This window comes from Hippoglossus hippoglossus, chromosome 5 (assembly GCF_009819705.1).
Source record: "Hippoglossus hippoglossus isolate fHipHip1 chromosome 5, fHipHip1.pri, whole genome shotgun sequence".
NCBI classification, from domain to species: Eukaryota; Metazoa; Chordata; class Actinopteri; order Pleuronectiformes; family Pleuronectidae; genus Hippoglossus; species Hippoglossus hippoglossus.
Genome location: NC_047155.1, coordinates 1,365,422 through 1,381,168, shown reverse-complemented (window position 1 = coordinate 1,381,168; position 15,747 = coordinate 1,365,422). Strand labels below are relative to the sequence as shown.

Here is a 15,747-nt window from a genome sequence, read left to right as displayed (position 1 = left end):
GGAGGAGCACCAGTTTCTGGACGGGTCTCTCGACGATTGAGGGTTTGGATGAAAGACCTTGCCTTTTCATTGCTTTCCGCACTCCTGTTTGAATCTTGACCCGACGAACGAGACCGTCGCTGTCTGGAATTGCTTCAACCACTCGTGCTAGTAGCCACTGATTCCTTGGGAGGTTATCGTCTCTGACTATATCATTTACTTTCAGGTTACGTTGTGGTACATGCCATTTCTGTCGCTTACAGATGTTCAAGAGATACTCTTTTTTCCACCGACTCCAAAACTGTTCAACCAAATACTGGACTCTTCGCCACCTCTTTGTTGCATACAGATCCTCCTTAAAAACTTCCCAGGAGGTGGCAAAGGGACTTTGGACTTCATCATGATGAGGTGGTTGGAGTCAATGGCTCTAGCGCCTTGGGATCATTGATTCCATCCACAGTAAGGGGCGACTGTTAACGATGGCCATAGCTTCATAGAACAAAGTTCTGAGGGAAGCATCGTCAATTCGACCGGAGCATTGTGCAAGGGTAGCATTCAGCACGCTCCTAACGGTCCGGATTTGGCGCTCCCACACACCACCTGCATGGCTTGCAGAGGGGGCAGTAAAGACGAATTCGCAGTGGTTTTCAGCTAGGAAGAGTTCTATTTGCTTAGTGTCAGATTGTTTAAAAGCTCCTCTCAACTCATTCCTAGCACCGACAAAGTTGGTACCTTGATCACAGTGAAGTTGTCGGACAGCTCCTCTGATACTGATGAAGCACCTAAAGGCATTTATGAATGCATCAGTTGATAGGTCTTCCAGCATCTCAACATGGACTGCTCTAGAAGAAAGGCAAGTAAATATTAGACCATATCTTTTATACTCCTTGCGAGCCTTCTTGACAAGAAATGGGCCAAAGCAATCCATTCCGCTATATGCAAAGGGGTCTGAAATTTCAACTCGCTCTTTGGGAAGTTCAGCCATTCGTTGCACCTCGGTAGGTCGTCGAAGTTTCCTACATTGCACACAATCACGAACCAGCCTGGCCACTAGCTTACTCCCACCAATAACCCAGAATCCATTTGCTCTGAGTTCCATTTGAGTCTGGCTTCGGCCCTGATGGCAGGTCTTAATATGGCAATGAGCCAGAATCAGCGCGGTGATAGAACTCTCCTTTGGAAGAATTATTGGGTGTTTTAGTTCGTGACCAAGAGAAGACTGCTTCAATCTTCCACCAACACAAAGAACTCCATCATGTAGGATCGGGTCAAGGGGAAAGAGATAACTTGATCTTGAAATACTCTTACCCTTTAGGAGCATTTCCAACTCTTTAACAAAGGCTTGCTGTTGAACAAGTTTGATTATAACTCGAGCAGCTTTTTCTCGTTCTTTGATAGTCACAAGCTCACTGTGTTCTCCTTTTAATCCAAGCCTCTTAATCCTTGCGACCACTTTGAGAAGCTTTGTCCAAGAAGAAAACTGGCCCATTTGATGAAGGATGTCTGGGCAGTCATTAACCTTGGTTACGGACACAAAAACTGCTTTAACTTCTGGGTCACCAACGAGCAGTTCAGTTAATGGATTTAATGTCGGATGTACCTCTTGCTCCCAGAGAAACTTGGGTCCTGGGATCCAGCTTGAGGGCAGAATTTGCGTTGCATGGAGCCCTCTTGATGCATGATCGGCTGGGTTATTTGTGGTGTCAACATAATGCCACTGGCTGGGATCGGTATTCTCCCTTATCAGTTGGACACGGTTTGCAACAAAGACATGAACAAACAAATAACCACGTGAGACAAGTTTGACGGGTTAATGTGACATAGCGACTCCCGTTCCGCGCTACCTGTAGCAAAGTGAATAAAACCTGCTTCCTACCTCATTCCGCTCGGCGAGGGCTGTTAAACGAGGATTAAAATACGTCCGTAAGGTAAGGAATCGCCGTGCAGCTGGCGTCCTGTCGTTTCCGCTGCTACCATCCTTAAGACGCAGCTGTACGGCAGGTGTTTTATATCGGCTCGGACCGGAAGCGAGGGATTTGGTGTGTATATTACATCTGTCCGTGCCGTGAAAGCTACAGGCATTTACGCGAGGTGAGTCGCTACGTTTAAAAAGGACAACAAATTACTAACTTAAATAACACGATACATACTTGAACATAAAGTACAAAATAAACCCAACCCAAATAATAAATGAAACAATCTGCATAACCTACCAGGTTTAGCAGTCAGTCAAAATACTTTTTATTAATTAGGGTTTTACTACATATATCATGCGTATGGACGGATGTGAAGGCGAAGAACTGCGAGCCTGTAATTCTCGGTTGTGAAATCATCCACGACCTGATTCTTACTGTGGCTTCACTCTGCAAATCAGATACCTCTTCAGATACCCCCGGAACGTTTTGTCTCGTACGCCGTAGATGATTGGACTGATGGACCGGGGCAGAATCTGGACTATGATATAAGTAGCAAAGAGGCAGTCAGTGTAGTTCTTAGGAAACCGTTGCCGGAGAGCCTGTTTTAACAGTGGCTCTACGTACGTGGCCATACACAACAGGACCTGAAACCCGTGGAGGAGGATTGTGTTTCTGGCCTTCTTAGCATCTTTGCTAGCTGTTTTAGCAGTGAACATTATTCTGAAGTAGGTGTAAACGATGATGAACCAAACTATGACCAGATAAATAATATAAGTGGTATCCCTTTTCTTATGGATGTGGGGATTTGGAAAGGCGGTTTCCCTGAGGCAGAACACTCTGGAGTGGAAGAAGTCCAGTGGCTCTGTGGCCAAGTTGATGAAAAGATCAGGAAGAACTGACAACATGCTGGTCGCCCAGATTAAACCAATCAGCATCAAAGTCCTCCTGACGGTGCAGATCTGCACGTGGCGAAGAGGGAGGCAGATGGCGACGTAGCACTCGACCGCCATGCAGGCCAGGTTCAGAGGGGTGTTTTCAGTGGTGAGCAGAGCAATCAGGATGAAGGTGCAGCAGACGGAGACGCTGAGTTTGTAGATGGTGTAGCTGATAACGAACAGGGTGACGGTCAGCGTCATTTGGATCATGTCATTGACGACCAGGTGAATGAAAAGGATGTAGCGAGGATTCGTGTAGAAGATCTGGAAGATGAGAGAAAACAACATGTGAAGGAGGATGTGGTTTGAAGACCTTTGCAAACTCTGGACGTCTGAGTCAGATACTTAACCAATATCGGTATCAGCACTTTGTTATTATTGGAAAAACAAAGAAAAACAAAACCGCCATACAAATGTCCAAAACTCGTACAGCAATATAGGAAGACAGAACCGCAGTTCGTGTTTTTAACATTCTCAGGAGTTTTGATAATTGTTCACAAAGGTTTTATTGCACTGACAGAATGGCGTCACCATCTTCCTGTCATTAATTATTGAGGCTACTTAGAATGAAAACCAGAACAATATGCCATTTCCAGATGAATGTAGCTGTACAGGTTAGCTGACGCACAGAAATAACACGATTCCTCTGTTGTCGTATAAGGATAAAGTTGACTGCGCTGCCTGGAAATGACAATGACATGATGGATACTTCACTTGATCGTAGTCAGTCCTAAAGAGGCTCCACCCACACGACCACCTGTTTCTACGCTCATATCTGACATCCACACTTTTCTAAAACAGAGAAGCCACGTTTTAGTTTGAAATCTCCGGGGCTGTGTGTGGATGGAAGTGACGACACAGTCACCGACATTACTTCCTGATCGTCTCTTATCAGTCGTGACTCATCTAATTTCAGTCAAAGCAGAACATTGTAAACATCTACTGCAGATTACACAATCTGTTTCCTTTTCACAGCAGCACACACGTGTCCAGTGTCACATGAAACGCTCTCTCTGGGGTGTCCTTGGGAAAAGGGATAATTACTAGATCCTTTTAGATTTAAAATGAAAACGTCTTACTATGCGTGTGACCAGAGCTGCAGATGATTCACTGAATGATTTCTGTTTACACTCGTGAAAGGATTATCACACCTGGTGTTTGCAGAAGGTGTGAATGAGACCTGCATTGATGTAGTTGATGGAGATGCTGAGAACCACAACAAGCACGTTCTTGGCCACAGCTTTGGTGAAGGAGTCTCTGTACTCGATGACCACGGTCACGTTGGAGGATGACGAGTTCATCTCTTGACGTCTGAAGATCTGATGACAGAGAAAACATTACAGTTATTATAATATCGTGTTATTGATGAGGAAAGTCACAGAATATATTTCTGTCAGTATCATAGTAAAAACAACATGTTTGTTAAACTAAGGACAGTTTGACAGTTTAAGTTGGATGTATTTCTATTTAAAAACAAGTGCTGTACATTCTAAAAACATTACTAATTATATGTTTTAATACAATATAAGCTTCCAAACTTAAATCATTATCATGTCCTGTTAGAGAATCACATTATGACAGTGAGTCAGATCCGCTACATGATATTTAAATATGATCACGATGAACACTATTTAATTTTTATTCAGAAAGTAATTATCTATCCAAGTTCAACACAAGGCTCAATATTAAGAAAATAGATTCAATTCTAACAAACAGGTTTCACAATAAAACTTCACCAGTTATTTATATGAACACAATTATTTTTTGTTATACAAGTTTTGAAATGTTATCTTTAAATATGCAAATAATCATTTAATGAGATCATTTAAATACAAACAGAAATCAGCTCATTGGATAAAGGAGTTTGTTCAAAATTCTTATTTCTTATAAAATCTTATTTGCTTTCTTGAGTCAAAGGTCTTGACAGTGGATATTTTGTGCATCTCTTTTTATCACTCAATTAATAAAAAAATACAGTGAACAGGTCATAAATATCTACATTTCCCCACGGTTGTAAGAATAAAATACTCTATAAATAAGACTGTGAATATATGAACAAACATCTCATTAAAGACATATATAAATATATATATATATATGATAGATTGTGTCAAACAAATATCTAAACGTCTAAATGTTGCATTTGTCTGAAAGAAAACATGGAAGCAAAAATAAGCCAAACTTTAAAACTTGACGAGTGCATAAAAAACCACGTCAGTGAAGGAAGCGTCTCACCTTTAAACTACTCAATCATCTGAAGAAACTGTTTCTGTAAATTAAAAGTTGAGAACGTTAATTTCTTTTCAACAGGAAGAAACATATGTTGGCTCTTCACCTCAGGATCAGGGCATCAGCCTGAAAGACACAGATTTGAGTGAATTCATTTTAAATATTACAGTTATTAAATAATATTTTGCAGTAATGAACTAAAATGAACATTAAGTGTACTCGTTTAATAACTTTCACTGTGTTCTCTTTGTCTTTTACGCTTTTGCCTTAAAAACAAGATGATTGAGAATTAATAATTTATTATAATATATAAACAAGGTCTTTATAAACAGCATCTGCATAAACATTTGCTTTCAGTCATTTCTGCTTTTTCAAATAGTTAATATCTGAGGTTTGAGGAGTCTGAGGAGACTCGGTCGTGATCAGGGACTCGAAATAAACAATATCCTGCAAAGAGGAAAGATTCCACGTTAAACTAAAGGAAACACACCAGTAAAACCACAAAGTAGCCTGTGTGAGCACGTCTTCAGAAACAGGACAACGCACAGGACAGCTCACAGCTGTCAGAGGAACAGGAAGAAGGAATAACATGACATTATTGTTTCATTAATCAAACACATCAACTTCCACTGTGGCACGAGAGCACAGTGGAAACAGAGCTCACCTCAGTCGCTGCAGAACATCACCAACACTGGTGCTGCAGAGACACTCGGAGGTTATATGTTGTGTGGTCAGCAATCATCCAAGGAAGTGTGTGTGTGTGTGTGTGTGTGTGTGTGTGTGTGTGTGTGTGTGTGTGTGTGTGTGTGTGTGTGTGTGTGTGTGTGTGGCAGGTGAACTGCGTGCGCACAAAGATGTTCAATATGTTTGTGTATCTGTGTATTAATGGGAAATCATAAATTCCCCAGTGAATCAAACACAAAGCACTGGACGGGTCCTGGTAGTTTAGGATTAGAGTTGGTGTTTATTGTTAGGTGCAGGGCAGTTGGGGGGGGGGGGTCGTCACATCACTGTGTGGGGGGGGGGGTGGGTGGGGGGGGGGGGGGGGGGGTGGGGGGGGGCGACACCTTGTCTCTCGCTGGCCTCCTCCTTTCTCTCCTCGCTCCAGCATTGAGCAGTGACTGTGTCTGAGGTCAGCTGGACTCTGGTCATAGGTTCACTTCCCCACCTTCATGTGTCAGGTCCCATAAGATGTGACACTGCGTCTTTGTGATGTTTCGTTTGGTCAGTGATGCTTCACACTCACCTTCAGCACTCGGTGGTGGCACCAGTGACAGTGACCATTCCACAGGATCACACTTTTCACATTCACTGATGTTGAACTCCTCAAGCAACTCCTCCACTTCTCAGGTGTTTTCATCGTCTGTCTGTCAGCAGGATTCAAACTACTGAGCCTGTATGTTATTTATATCTATGGGTCACATTCACATCCATACAAACTTTGATAATGTTTCATATGTTAGAACATTACGATGACGAGGCCTCGTAATGTTTCAGGGAGTCAGCTCTGTCTGTTGAGACGTTTTGTTCTGAAAAGGTCAAAACTCCACCAACACTTAACAGCGTTTAATGACGTCATCACAGGCTCTTCTCAATATCACTGCTTCCTTCCTTTAGAAACAAAACCTTTGGTTCCCTCTGTTCTGCACCTCAACCCCCCCCCCCCCCAGAATATTGCACTTTCTCCAGTAAACTTTCTGTTTTCACAACTTAGTTTCCACAGGAACAACCTCCGGGATCTGCTGACATTTAACCCTCTGTGTGTTCAGGAAGTCGTGCTGCAGGACATAGAGCCTCCTTCTCATCAGAGCTCGTTAGGCCCTCACGGTAAAGGTCATACACACTGGGGCAGCTCGTTAAGCACACACACACACACACACACACACACGCACACACACACACACACACACACACACACACACACACACACACACACCACCAAAGGGATTTATTAGATGTGTCTTCTGAGAGAGTTTCTCATCATCATCATTAAAGTGGAGCTGTTTTCTTATCTGTGATCATTAGGATGATCATTTACCTAAATAGCTTTTGTAATAAATGGATAAACCAGTTGCTCAGTGGAGAGGAGCCGATCAAGGGACATTAACGAGGTGTTCTGAAACAACAAGCCGCTCTCAGTGGACGTGCTCTTTGGTCACATCAGATGGAAATCCACACGGAGGCTGAGGACGCTGTTGTTTCTCACTCGTCTGACTCGCTGCAGAAACTAATCACAGACACTTTGGAGCAGGTCACAGTTTGTGTGTGATGATTCAAAAAGTTGTTTCCATCATTTCAGACTTCACGACAAAGTATTTTGCATCTTTGAAACATTTACAGCTAATTTACATTCCCAAAATTATCCTGCAACATTTTTACAAACCAACATGTCTCGCGTCTCAGTCCGTGGAGAACATGTGTTTAAGGTCATCGTCAGTAACGACGCTCTGTGTCTGGAAGCAGGAAGTGATCCCCACGGAGCTGCTCTTCAAACACCAGGATCCCAGAGGAACTGCTTCTGTTCCTGGAAGAGTTTCACTCACTAACATGACTCGTCCCACCTTTTAGAATATGAAGTCAACTTAAAGCCACTGGGGACCCTCTGAGGAAAACCAGGCTTTAACATCTGGGTACTTACAGCAGTTCATCATCATCATCATCATCATCATCATCATCATCATCATCATCATCATCAGAGGTGCAACCAGGAAAAGTTCAGTGAAAAGTCTGTTGACTACGTTTAAACAGCAATAATCTGACTGTTGATCTTATTTATAATATAAGATATTATTCCAGTTATGGTGTTTACATGAGTTGCCACCAGAATAAATAATTCATATTCCTGTTTACATGTTATAACATTACGTCTTCTACCTGTTTACGCTCAAACTCAGGTCATGTGTCATCATCGGTTTGTAACTGTTGTCTGTTGATGTCACAAAATGCTGTGAAAAGTCCAACAGGAGTTAAAACGTGATGAAGACGTAACGAGACTGAGGACAGAAGACAAAACACACGTCCACAGTCTGAGTTTGACCTTATTCAGGTTAAAGTGATCAGAAAATGATGTTTACTTGTCAGTGTCTTATTCAGACTAATGTCTTCATCTGGTTAATATCAGACTATTGGTTCCATGTGAACGTGTCGAGTGTCTTGCCCAAGGAGCCGGAGTTGAACCACCAACCTCCAGGTTCATGGATGACAGGCCTCAGTCTCCTGGGAGGGAGTTTTCAACTGTTGTCTTGAAACTACTGGAAGTGTGTGTAGTTTGATACAGACAGTATTTCATACTGAGAGCCGGCAACAAGGAAATATCATAAGGCCTTAAAAAGGTGGAACTCATAAACCCTGGGGGGGGGGGGGAGAAACTCAGCTGTGAAAGATTTCACTCTTTTAATGTCTTCTGTGCTTTATTACAATGATTCACCAGAAAAATATAACAAAGTAAAGTTATTAGAAAATATACAAAAACATAACAGGTGTTCAAATATAGAGGAGAATAAATTTATGGTCGTCTTTGTTTTATACAACATTGCAAGAGTTAGAAAATCGACCATTGTCATATGAATGAATTAGTAATGAATTAACACGCTTCCCAATAACTGACTGATTTCAATTCATTATTCCACAAACATGTGGAGACTGTTGTTGGATGAAATGTAGAAAGTGCAGAGTGAAGAAAAGAATGATTTTACGTCAGAAAGGTCATTTATTCAGAGTCAAATACTGATTCTGATAATATGAACAGCTCAATCAACACCAGACCACAGCTCCAGTGAAACTTTACACTTCCCTTTGTTTCAACACTTCTCTCACTACGAAGCCCAACAGGATCTAAAAAGGACTTTTCTACCTGGAAAACTAAAAACCATGACGTATGAAAAATGGGAGTGGTAACAACATTTCATTTTACTAACTCCTGCCCCCCTTCTTTAATCACTATTCTACTGTTGGTAAAAAAAATGCTATAAATACATCATATTTAACAAACCGTACAAAACAGATCAAGTATAAATAGGGAACTAACAGAAACAGATGGATGGTTCGTGACTGTTGAAAACTGCTGCTCATGGTTTTCTTTTTCTGTTTATATCTAATATCTACATCGATTCCATCAAGTTCACAAAGATACCAACACGTCTCTGGTCCTGTTTGTATCTGATGATGTACGATTAGATGTCTGGAGGATATCTCTGATTGTTGGTTGACACATGGAAACTGTAGGTTGGCACAAATATGCATTTAAATCAACACTATGCAACTTTTCTACCTGAAAGCAGCAGCTTGGTGAAAGTGAGTCTGATGTGTGAGTGTGAACATGAGAAAGTTTCCTCCTTCACTCCCTGAACGTCTGTTCTCTGTGACTCTGCTGAGTGGGTTCCATCTCCTGTGAGAAGAACTGACTGAGAGTCAGCTTCAACTGTCACAACCAGCTGCAGCTGAAGAGTGAAGCTGAACTGAGATCAGTTCAAAACACTCTGAAGTTATTAAAAACCAGAGTTTATCTCCAATATTCAGCAGGAAACTGTTAAAACATGAAGAGTTCTGAACAGTTTGGTGGATTTGTTACAGCTGCAGCTCTTCAGGGTCAGGAAGCAGAGGATCATGGGTAATATTTCAGTTCGGTGAGTGGGACACGTGTCATCACTCGAACACAGAGCCAAACAGAGTCATCACCACATGTGGCTGCAGGGGGCGCTGTTGGTCAATAAAAGTTGCATAGTGTTGCTAATATTCATCTATTTTATACAGACGTTTATTTTGAATCGTAGATTGTTGTCGCTGTTGTCTTTTAAAGGCAATAAGTGTACAAATGATTTTTGTTTTACATCTATACCAGAAAAGTGAATCCTAATCACAAGCTGTCAGATAAATGTCGTCCTCATCAACGTGCAGATCAGCAGATCTACTGAAGGCCCCCAAGGCTTCGTGAAAAGACTGGATGGTCCATTGATCAGAAGGGATTTCTGATTCCTGCTCTAAATGATCTCTCCAGGATGTGCCCTCCTCTTCCTCCTCTTCCTCACTCTGTCCTTCTTCCTTTGTGGCGTCCTGGTCACTTCCTGGTGAGAAGCTGGTTCTCCAGCTGCTCCAGACGAGCAGTCATCCCAGCCAGTGGGCAGTTGATTAAGGAATAACAAACACACACATGAGTATTTTCTGTACATCAGATATTTGTCACTTTACAAATTCAGACTTATTGATTTTCAGCAGCAGAATAATTCACACTCATCGCTGACATTGAGTCAAAGAAACATCATCTAACTGGTTTATATGGATCCAGTTTCTGACACATTCGATACCAGTTGGATGAATTTCTATATGGTTGGTAAGTGTAATACATTTATATCTGGCGTTTCTCTTCCTTCTTCTGAATGACCACCACTCAAGTGCCTCTATGTCCTGCTCTTTTCCTTCACACATCATTCACCCTGATGGAACAGCTGCCGGGGACAACAGGCATCGTTTTCAACAAATCAAATGAGAAGATTCTTTTAGTTTCACATGGTCACAAACCTCAGTTTACTCTCTAATATCAGAGCAGGTATTTGTTTCAAGATGTCTTTGAAAGGATATGTTTCTGTGTGAGCTGCTCCAGGCTGCTCATGGTCGCCTGCTGGAACTCCACCAGACTCTCACAGGCACACGGGTCCTTCACCTCGATCTCCCCCTGACTCTCCTCTGCACACACACGTCAGTACCATCATCCACATGGACGCACATGTCACCGTATGTTCACCGGCTCGAGTTTCACTTCGTGATACGATCGTTAGTCACTTCAACTATTTGACCTTCTCTTCACCACATCTGTCTCGATGCTGCAGTGATTGGTCACTTATCAGGAAACACTGCTGCAGTTTAAACATGTGTTTCAGGGGTAAATCATGATTTAGCCTGAATGTTCCTGGGACCAACTGAAAACTGAAATACTTGAAAACAAAGTTAAAAACGTCTGAATTGCTCTTCTCTTGTTTACATGTGGAATAAGGTTCATCTATGAAGATATAGTTATTCTCCCAACTGTCATGTCGCACCTTTGCCAGTAGATGGAGCCAAACAACAAGATATTAAATTACCCTGCCGGCATTATCTTCTTCTTCTTCTCTGGGAATGGTTTCACGTTTCAATTTTTAAAAAGAGGATGTAGTTTTTACATGTTTGAGTAAAATATACAGTATAAAAAGTTGAGCTGATCCATTCAGACTTTTGCCAAATTAAGACGTAAAAAATGTTGAATGTCAAAAAAGAAAATGTCCTCATTGTCAAACTCTTATCACAAAGAAATGTAATTGAGACTTGATATTTGACAGTTTAACCAATAACTTCTTACTCACAGATACAACCAAGTATACAGCGCTCGAATAGAGAATTTAAAATCAAGTAAAACATTAAAAATAAATGCACATCTTTTCTGAATTGTTAATTCTATAAAATAAAACTTTTCATATTGGCAAACAGATAATAAATGTATATTAAAGAACTCTATTTTCTATGGTTTTCTTCCTTCATGTGTTAGAGTTTAGTATTTTGTGTTTATACTTAAACAAACGTGTTTTTCTTTGAAGCAAATAAAAACTGTTTTTTTAACGTCACGATTCTCCAATAAGCTTTGAGATCAACTTGTTTTATACTGTATGTGAATAAAACACTAAATGACAACTTACATGTCAAATCAATCCAATGAAAAGATGATCAAGGCTTTGGTCAAGTTTTCTGTGAAATAGAATTTACACTCACATCAGTTTTATGTTTTGTTTTCATAGGAAGTAGTTTCTATGGTGGAATTCCAGTGAATCCAGTTTAGACTTGATGGGAAAACCATGTTGTCTGCAGCCAGGTACTCTGGCTCTTTGCTGACACCTGGTGGTCAAACACTGTGACTGTTTCTACTTGGATCATTTTATACATCGAACACTCGTCTAGTCAGAGAAAAGAAGGGGATGCAAATCTCAGCAATTATTGAAATACACAGCGGTCAAATAATGCATCACAATGCAGCTGTATTTCTCTAGATCTATAAAGCAGACACTGTGACTGGACTGTGTAAATGTGACATGACGTGGCAGAGTTCTGCAGATGGAGTCACACATTCAGCTCCAACACGAAATATAACAACCTTCAAATCACAGGAGGAAACATGGGTTTGAGCTCCGGCTTCATTTGATGGAGTTGGGCAGTTTGGGAGTTTTACACATTTTAACAAACTGTTGACGGATCAGACCAATCGCAAGGAAACACGTCTTCATCGTGTTCACATGATGAAGACGTGTTGGATTCCAGAGTTTCTGAGGCTCATTTAAACATCATGAAAACTAACATTGTACGGCTCAGTCCCAGGAGACGCTCACAGTCAGGACTCAGTGTTAAAGTGAACATCTGGATTCAGGATCCCACACCGTCCATTATTAACTAAATACATGATCCTAAGTTTGTCATCGACATCATAACATCCCAATAAAACATGAACTGTGAACCAGTTCATCTTCATGGGTATGAACTGGACTTTGAACTGGGTGGTTTCATGTGTGAACTGGTTCAACAGGGAGGAGAAGCCTGAGAACAGGGAAGTGTCAGATTCCATTTTCACCTGGATGAGCAGAAGGAAGAAAAGTGAGCAGGTGAGTGTGAACACAACTTTCTGAAAGTTTTACTGTCACACTCTCACACCTGCTGTTAACATCCGTCTGCTGATCACACCACTCTAAGTTGGTCAGTTCACACCTGGTGACAGACGGAGTTTCATGTGATCGGATCCCCAGAGACAGATGTGAACAGCAGGTCTGGAACAAAGAGCCTTCAAAGGACTAATTCACAGAGTTAACTCACAGTTTCACTTTTTATCTTCATCACATCTGTTCATCAAGTGTTTAATAACAGAACGTGTTTTCACAATCATACGTTACAGTCACCTGAGAGTGTGTGTGTGTGTGTGTGTGTGTGTGTGTGTGTGTGTGTGTTTTTGGGTGTGTTTCTTGAACAGACGTGTTTGTCTGGTTTTCCTGAGCTCACTGTATTTCCTTGTATATAAGTAGTCCTGTGTACTCAAATAAATACCAGTACTACAAACTATGAAGCCCTGCATCTATTTCACAATAAAAACATTTACAATTAAATGAATTGATTCAGTCGACAGAAACGCTGGAGTGCTTTTATTTTGAAATGGGTAGGCTACAGGAAGTGTTGCAAATATTTGTGTTTGTGACGTTTTCAACAGATAAACATTGAAACTGGTGAGAAAGATCATTTCACTGTGTTCTGCTGTAAACTGAGCGCAGGACGAGAAGGAAACAGACCAGACCTTGAACATCTAGAAGAGCAGCGTGGCCTGAACCACAACTGAGCCGCAGCCGGCCCGGTGTAACATGGACGAGGACATTTCAGAGCAAGTTGGACCCTCACACACAAAGTAAGAGACCTGCTCCAAACATGTGAACCTCCAAACTGAATCCTCAGAGAATGAACCAGTGAATGATGTGTTCTGAATAAAAACATGTTTGTGTTTGCAGAGGTCAGGACCACAGACTGAGAGCAGAGTCTCCAGGGTCCAGCTGTGTGTCTCTGAAGAGTGACCGGTCCATGAGAACTCCTCTAGACTTCAGTAATGAACCTGGACCCTCACACACAGAGTAAGAGACTGTTTCTACTGTGACCTGCTCTGAAGAGGATTTAGTTTCCTCTAGTGTGGCCCCTGCATTAGGACACAGCTTCATTGAAGTTGGTGACTAATCTCTCAGAATCACTCAAAGAGCTCAGACCTCCACCAAGAACCAACACGCTCCTTATGAAACCACTTTGAGATTCACTAGAGACTCATTTTGATTTGGATCTGCACCAAATTCCACACACTGGTAAACATCAGTCCTCTGAGCATGTCTGTGAAAGAGGAACCCCCCCTCGATCTGGTTCACAGACCACAACCTTCCACCAAGTTTACTGGTAATCTGTCGTTTTTTATAATCCCGCTAACGAACCAACCAACACACAAACATACTGGGTGAAAACAAAACCTCCTTGACAGAAGTAATGACAACCTGTGACTGGGACATGTGAGTTATCAGGAAATGTCTTCACAGGGAGAGGAAGAGGAGTCATGTTTCTGAGGAGGAGCAGTCGTCCTGCTGTGCTTCGTGTCAGGACGTCCTGAAGGATCCAGTCTCCACCAGCTGTGGACACTGGTTCTGCAGACAGTGCATCACCTCATACTGGGACCAGTCTGGCTCTTCAGGAGACTCCTCCTGTCCCCAGTGTGGACAAAGATCCAGAACAGGAGCTGGAGCTCAGACAGCCGGTCAGAGCAGCACTGTACATGTGTCTGCTGATGTCTTCACTTCTGACAACAGCACATGTGGTTTTATTTTGTTCCTTCATACAGCATCAACATTTAACATCGTTATAAAAGCACAAAGTTAAAAAGCTTTTATTTTCTGTAGTTTTTCTGTATCTGATGAAAACAATCAGCAGATTCTCAGATTCTCTGTCTCTGACATTGTTTCTTGTCTTTCAGCAGATCATGGTCTGCAGGAGGTTTTAGATGAACATAAGCTCAGTGTGAGGAGGAGATGTGAACATGTGACTGAAGGAACAGGAAGTAGAACCCTCCTCAACAGGATCTACACTGAGCTCTACATCACAGAGGGACAGAGTGAAGAGGTTAATACTCAACATGAGGTGAGGCAGCTTGAGACGGCTTCCAAGATGAAGAGCCTCCACGACACTCCCATCAAGTGCCACGACATCTTTAAAGCCTCAACTGACCAGCAGAGCAGCATCAGAGTCGTCCTGACCAACGGCGTCGCTGGCGTTGGAAAAACCTTCTCGGTGCAGAAGTTCACTCTGGACTGGGCAGAGGGTTTAGAAAACCAAGATGTGGGTCTGCTGACTGTGCTTTCGTTCAGGGAGCTGAACCTGGTGAAAGACCAGCAGCACAGTCTTCTCACGCTGCTCCGTGTTTTCCATCCAGCGTTACAGAAGCTCACGGCAGAGACGCTCGCTGTCTGTAAACCTTTGTTCATCTTTGACGGCCTGGATGAAAGCAGACTTCCTCTGGACTTCAACCACAGGGAGCTTGTGTCTGATGTCACACAGAGGTCATCAGTCAACGTGCTGCTGACAAACCTCATCCAGGTAGATTGGAGTTAGGTTGATTGGAGACTGAGATTCTGATGAGAATCACTGACGGTTCCTTTAAACTGAAGAAGCAGGAAATATAGTTTATTCTTCTTTCTTGTCAAACTGAATTCCCACCCTGCGTTTGTACGCCACCACCAACCAGTGCAGTGTCCGTCCCTCCAGGTTCCTGACATGTGGACTTCACAATAATATGAGGTCACTGTGACCTTTGACCTTTGACCACTGAAATCTAATCAGTTTCTCTTTGAGTCAAAATGTGAAGAAATCCCCTAAAGACAGACTTGAGACATCATGTTCAAGAGGCCATGAACATGTTCTGTGACCTTGACCTTTGACCTTTGACCTTTGACCACCTGAATCTAATGAGTTCCTCTGTTAGTCTGAATGAACGCTTGGACCAAATCTGAAAGGATTCTCTTGAGGAGTTTTTAACAAAAAGGGGATTTACCAGGGTGAGGGTCACATGATCACGTTTTGTATGAATGTTGTGTTTTCTGATTTAATTCTCACAGATTTGATATTTTCTTTAATTACAGACTCGGTGGTTGTCGACTCTC

The 15,747-nt window shown here is 42.1% G+C and overlaps 1 protein-coding gene and 1 long non-coding RNA gene across 4 annotated transcripts; one reads left to right on the top strand and one right to left on the bottom strand.

The window, feature by feature from the left end:
• Positions 1 to 2,289: 2,289 nt before the first annotated feature.
• On the bottom strand, positions 2,290 to 4,131 carry LOC117761159 (odorant receptor 131-2-like). The gene is made up of 2 exons (XM_034584820.1): positions 3,982 to 4,131; positions 2,290 to 3,094 (listed from the first exon to the last, which is right to left on the bottom strand). The coding sequence occupies exons 1-2, from the start codon at positions 4,129 to 4,131 to the stop codon at positions 2,327 to 2,329; spliced, it is 918 nt and encodes a 305-aa protein (XP_034440711.1). The 3' UTR covers positions 2,290 to 2,326.
• Positions 4,132 to 11,882: 7,751 nt separating this feature from the next.
• LOC117762206 lies at positions 11,883 to 13,686 on the top strand. Of its 3 annotated transcripts, XR_004613960.1 has the most exons (4): positions 11,883 to 11,897; positions 12,603 to 12,678; positions 13,275 to 13,466; positions 13,567 to 13,686. It is a non-coding gene; the product is annotated as an uncharacterized LOC117762206 (long non-coding RNA). The 3 variants fall into 3 exon arrangements; XR_004613958.1 differs by lacking the exon at positions 11,883 to 11,897 and having other exon boundaries at positions 12,370 to 12,678; XR_004613959.1 differs by lacking the exon at positions 11,883 to 11,897 and having other exon boundaries at positions 12,664 to 12,678; positions 13,336 to 13,466.
• The last annotated feature ends 2,061 nt before the right edge of the window (positions 13,687 to 15,747 follow it).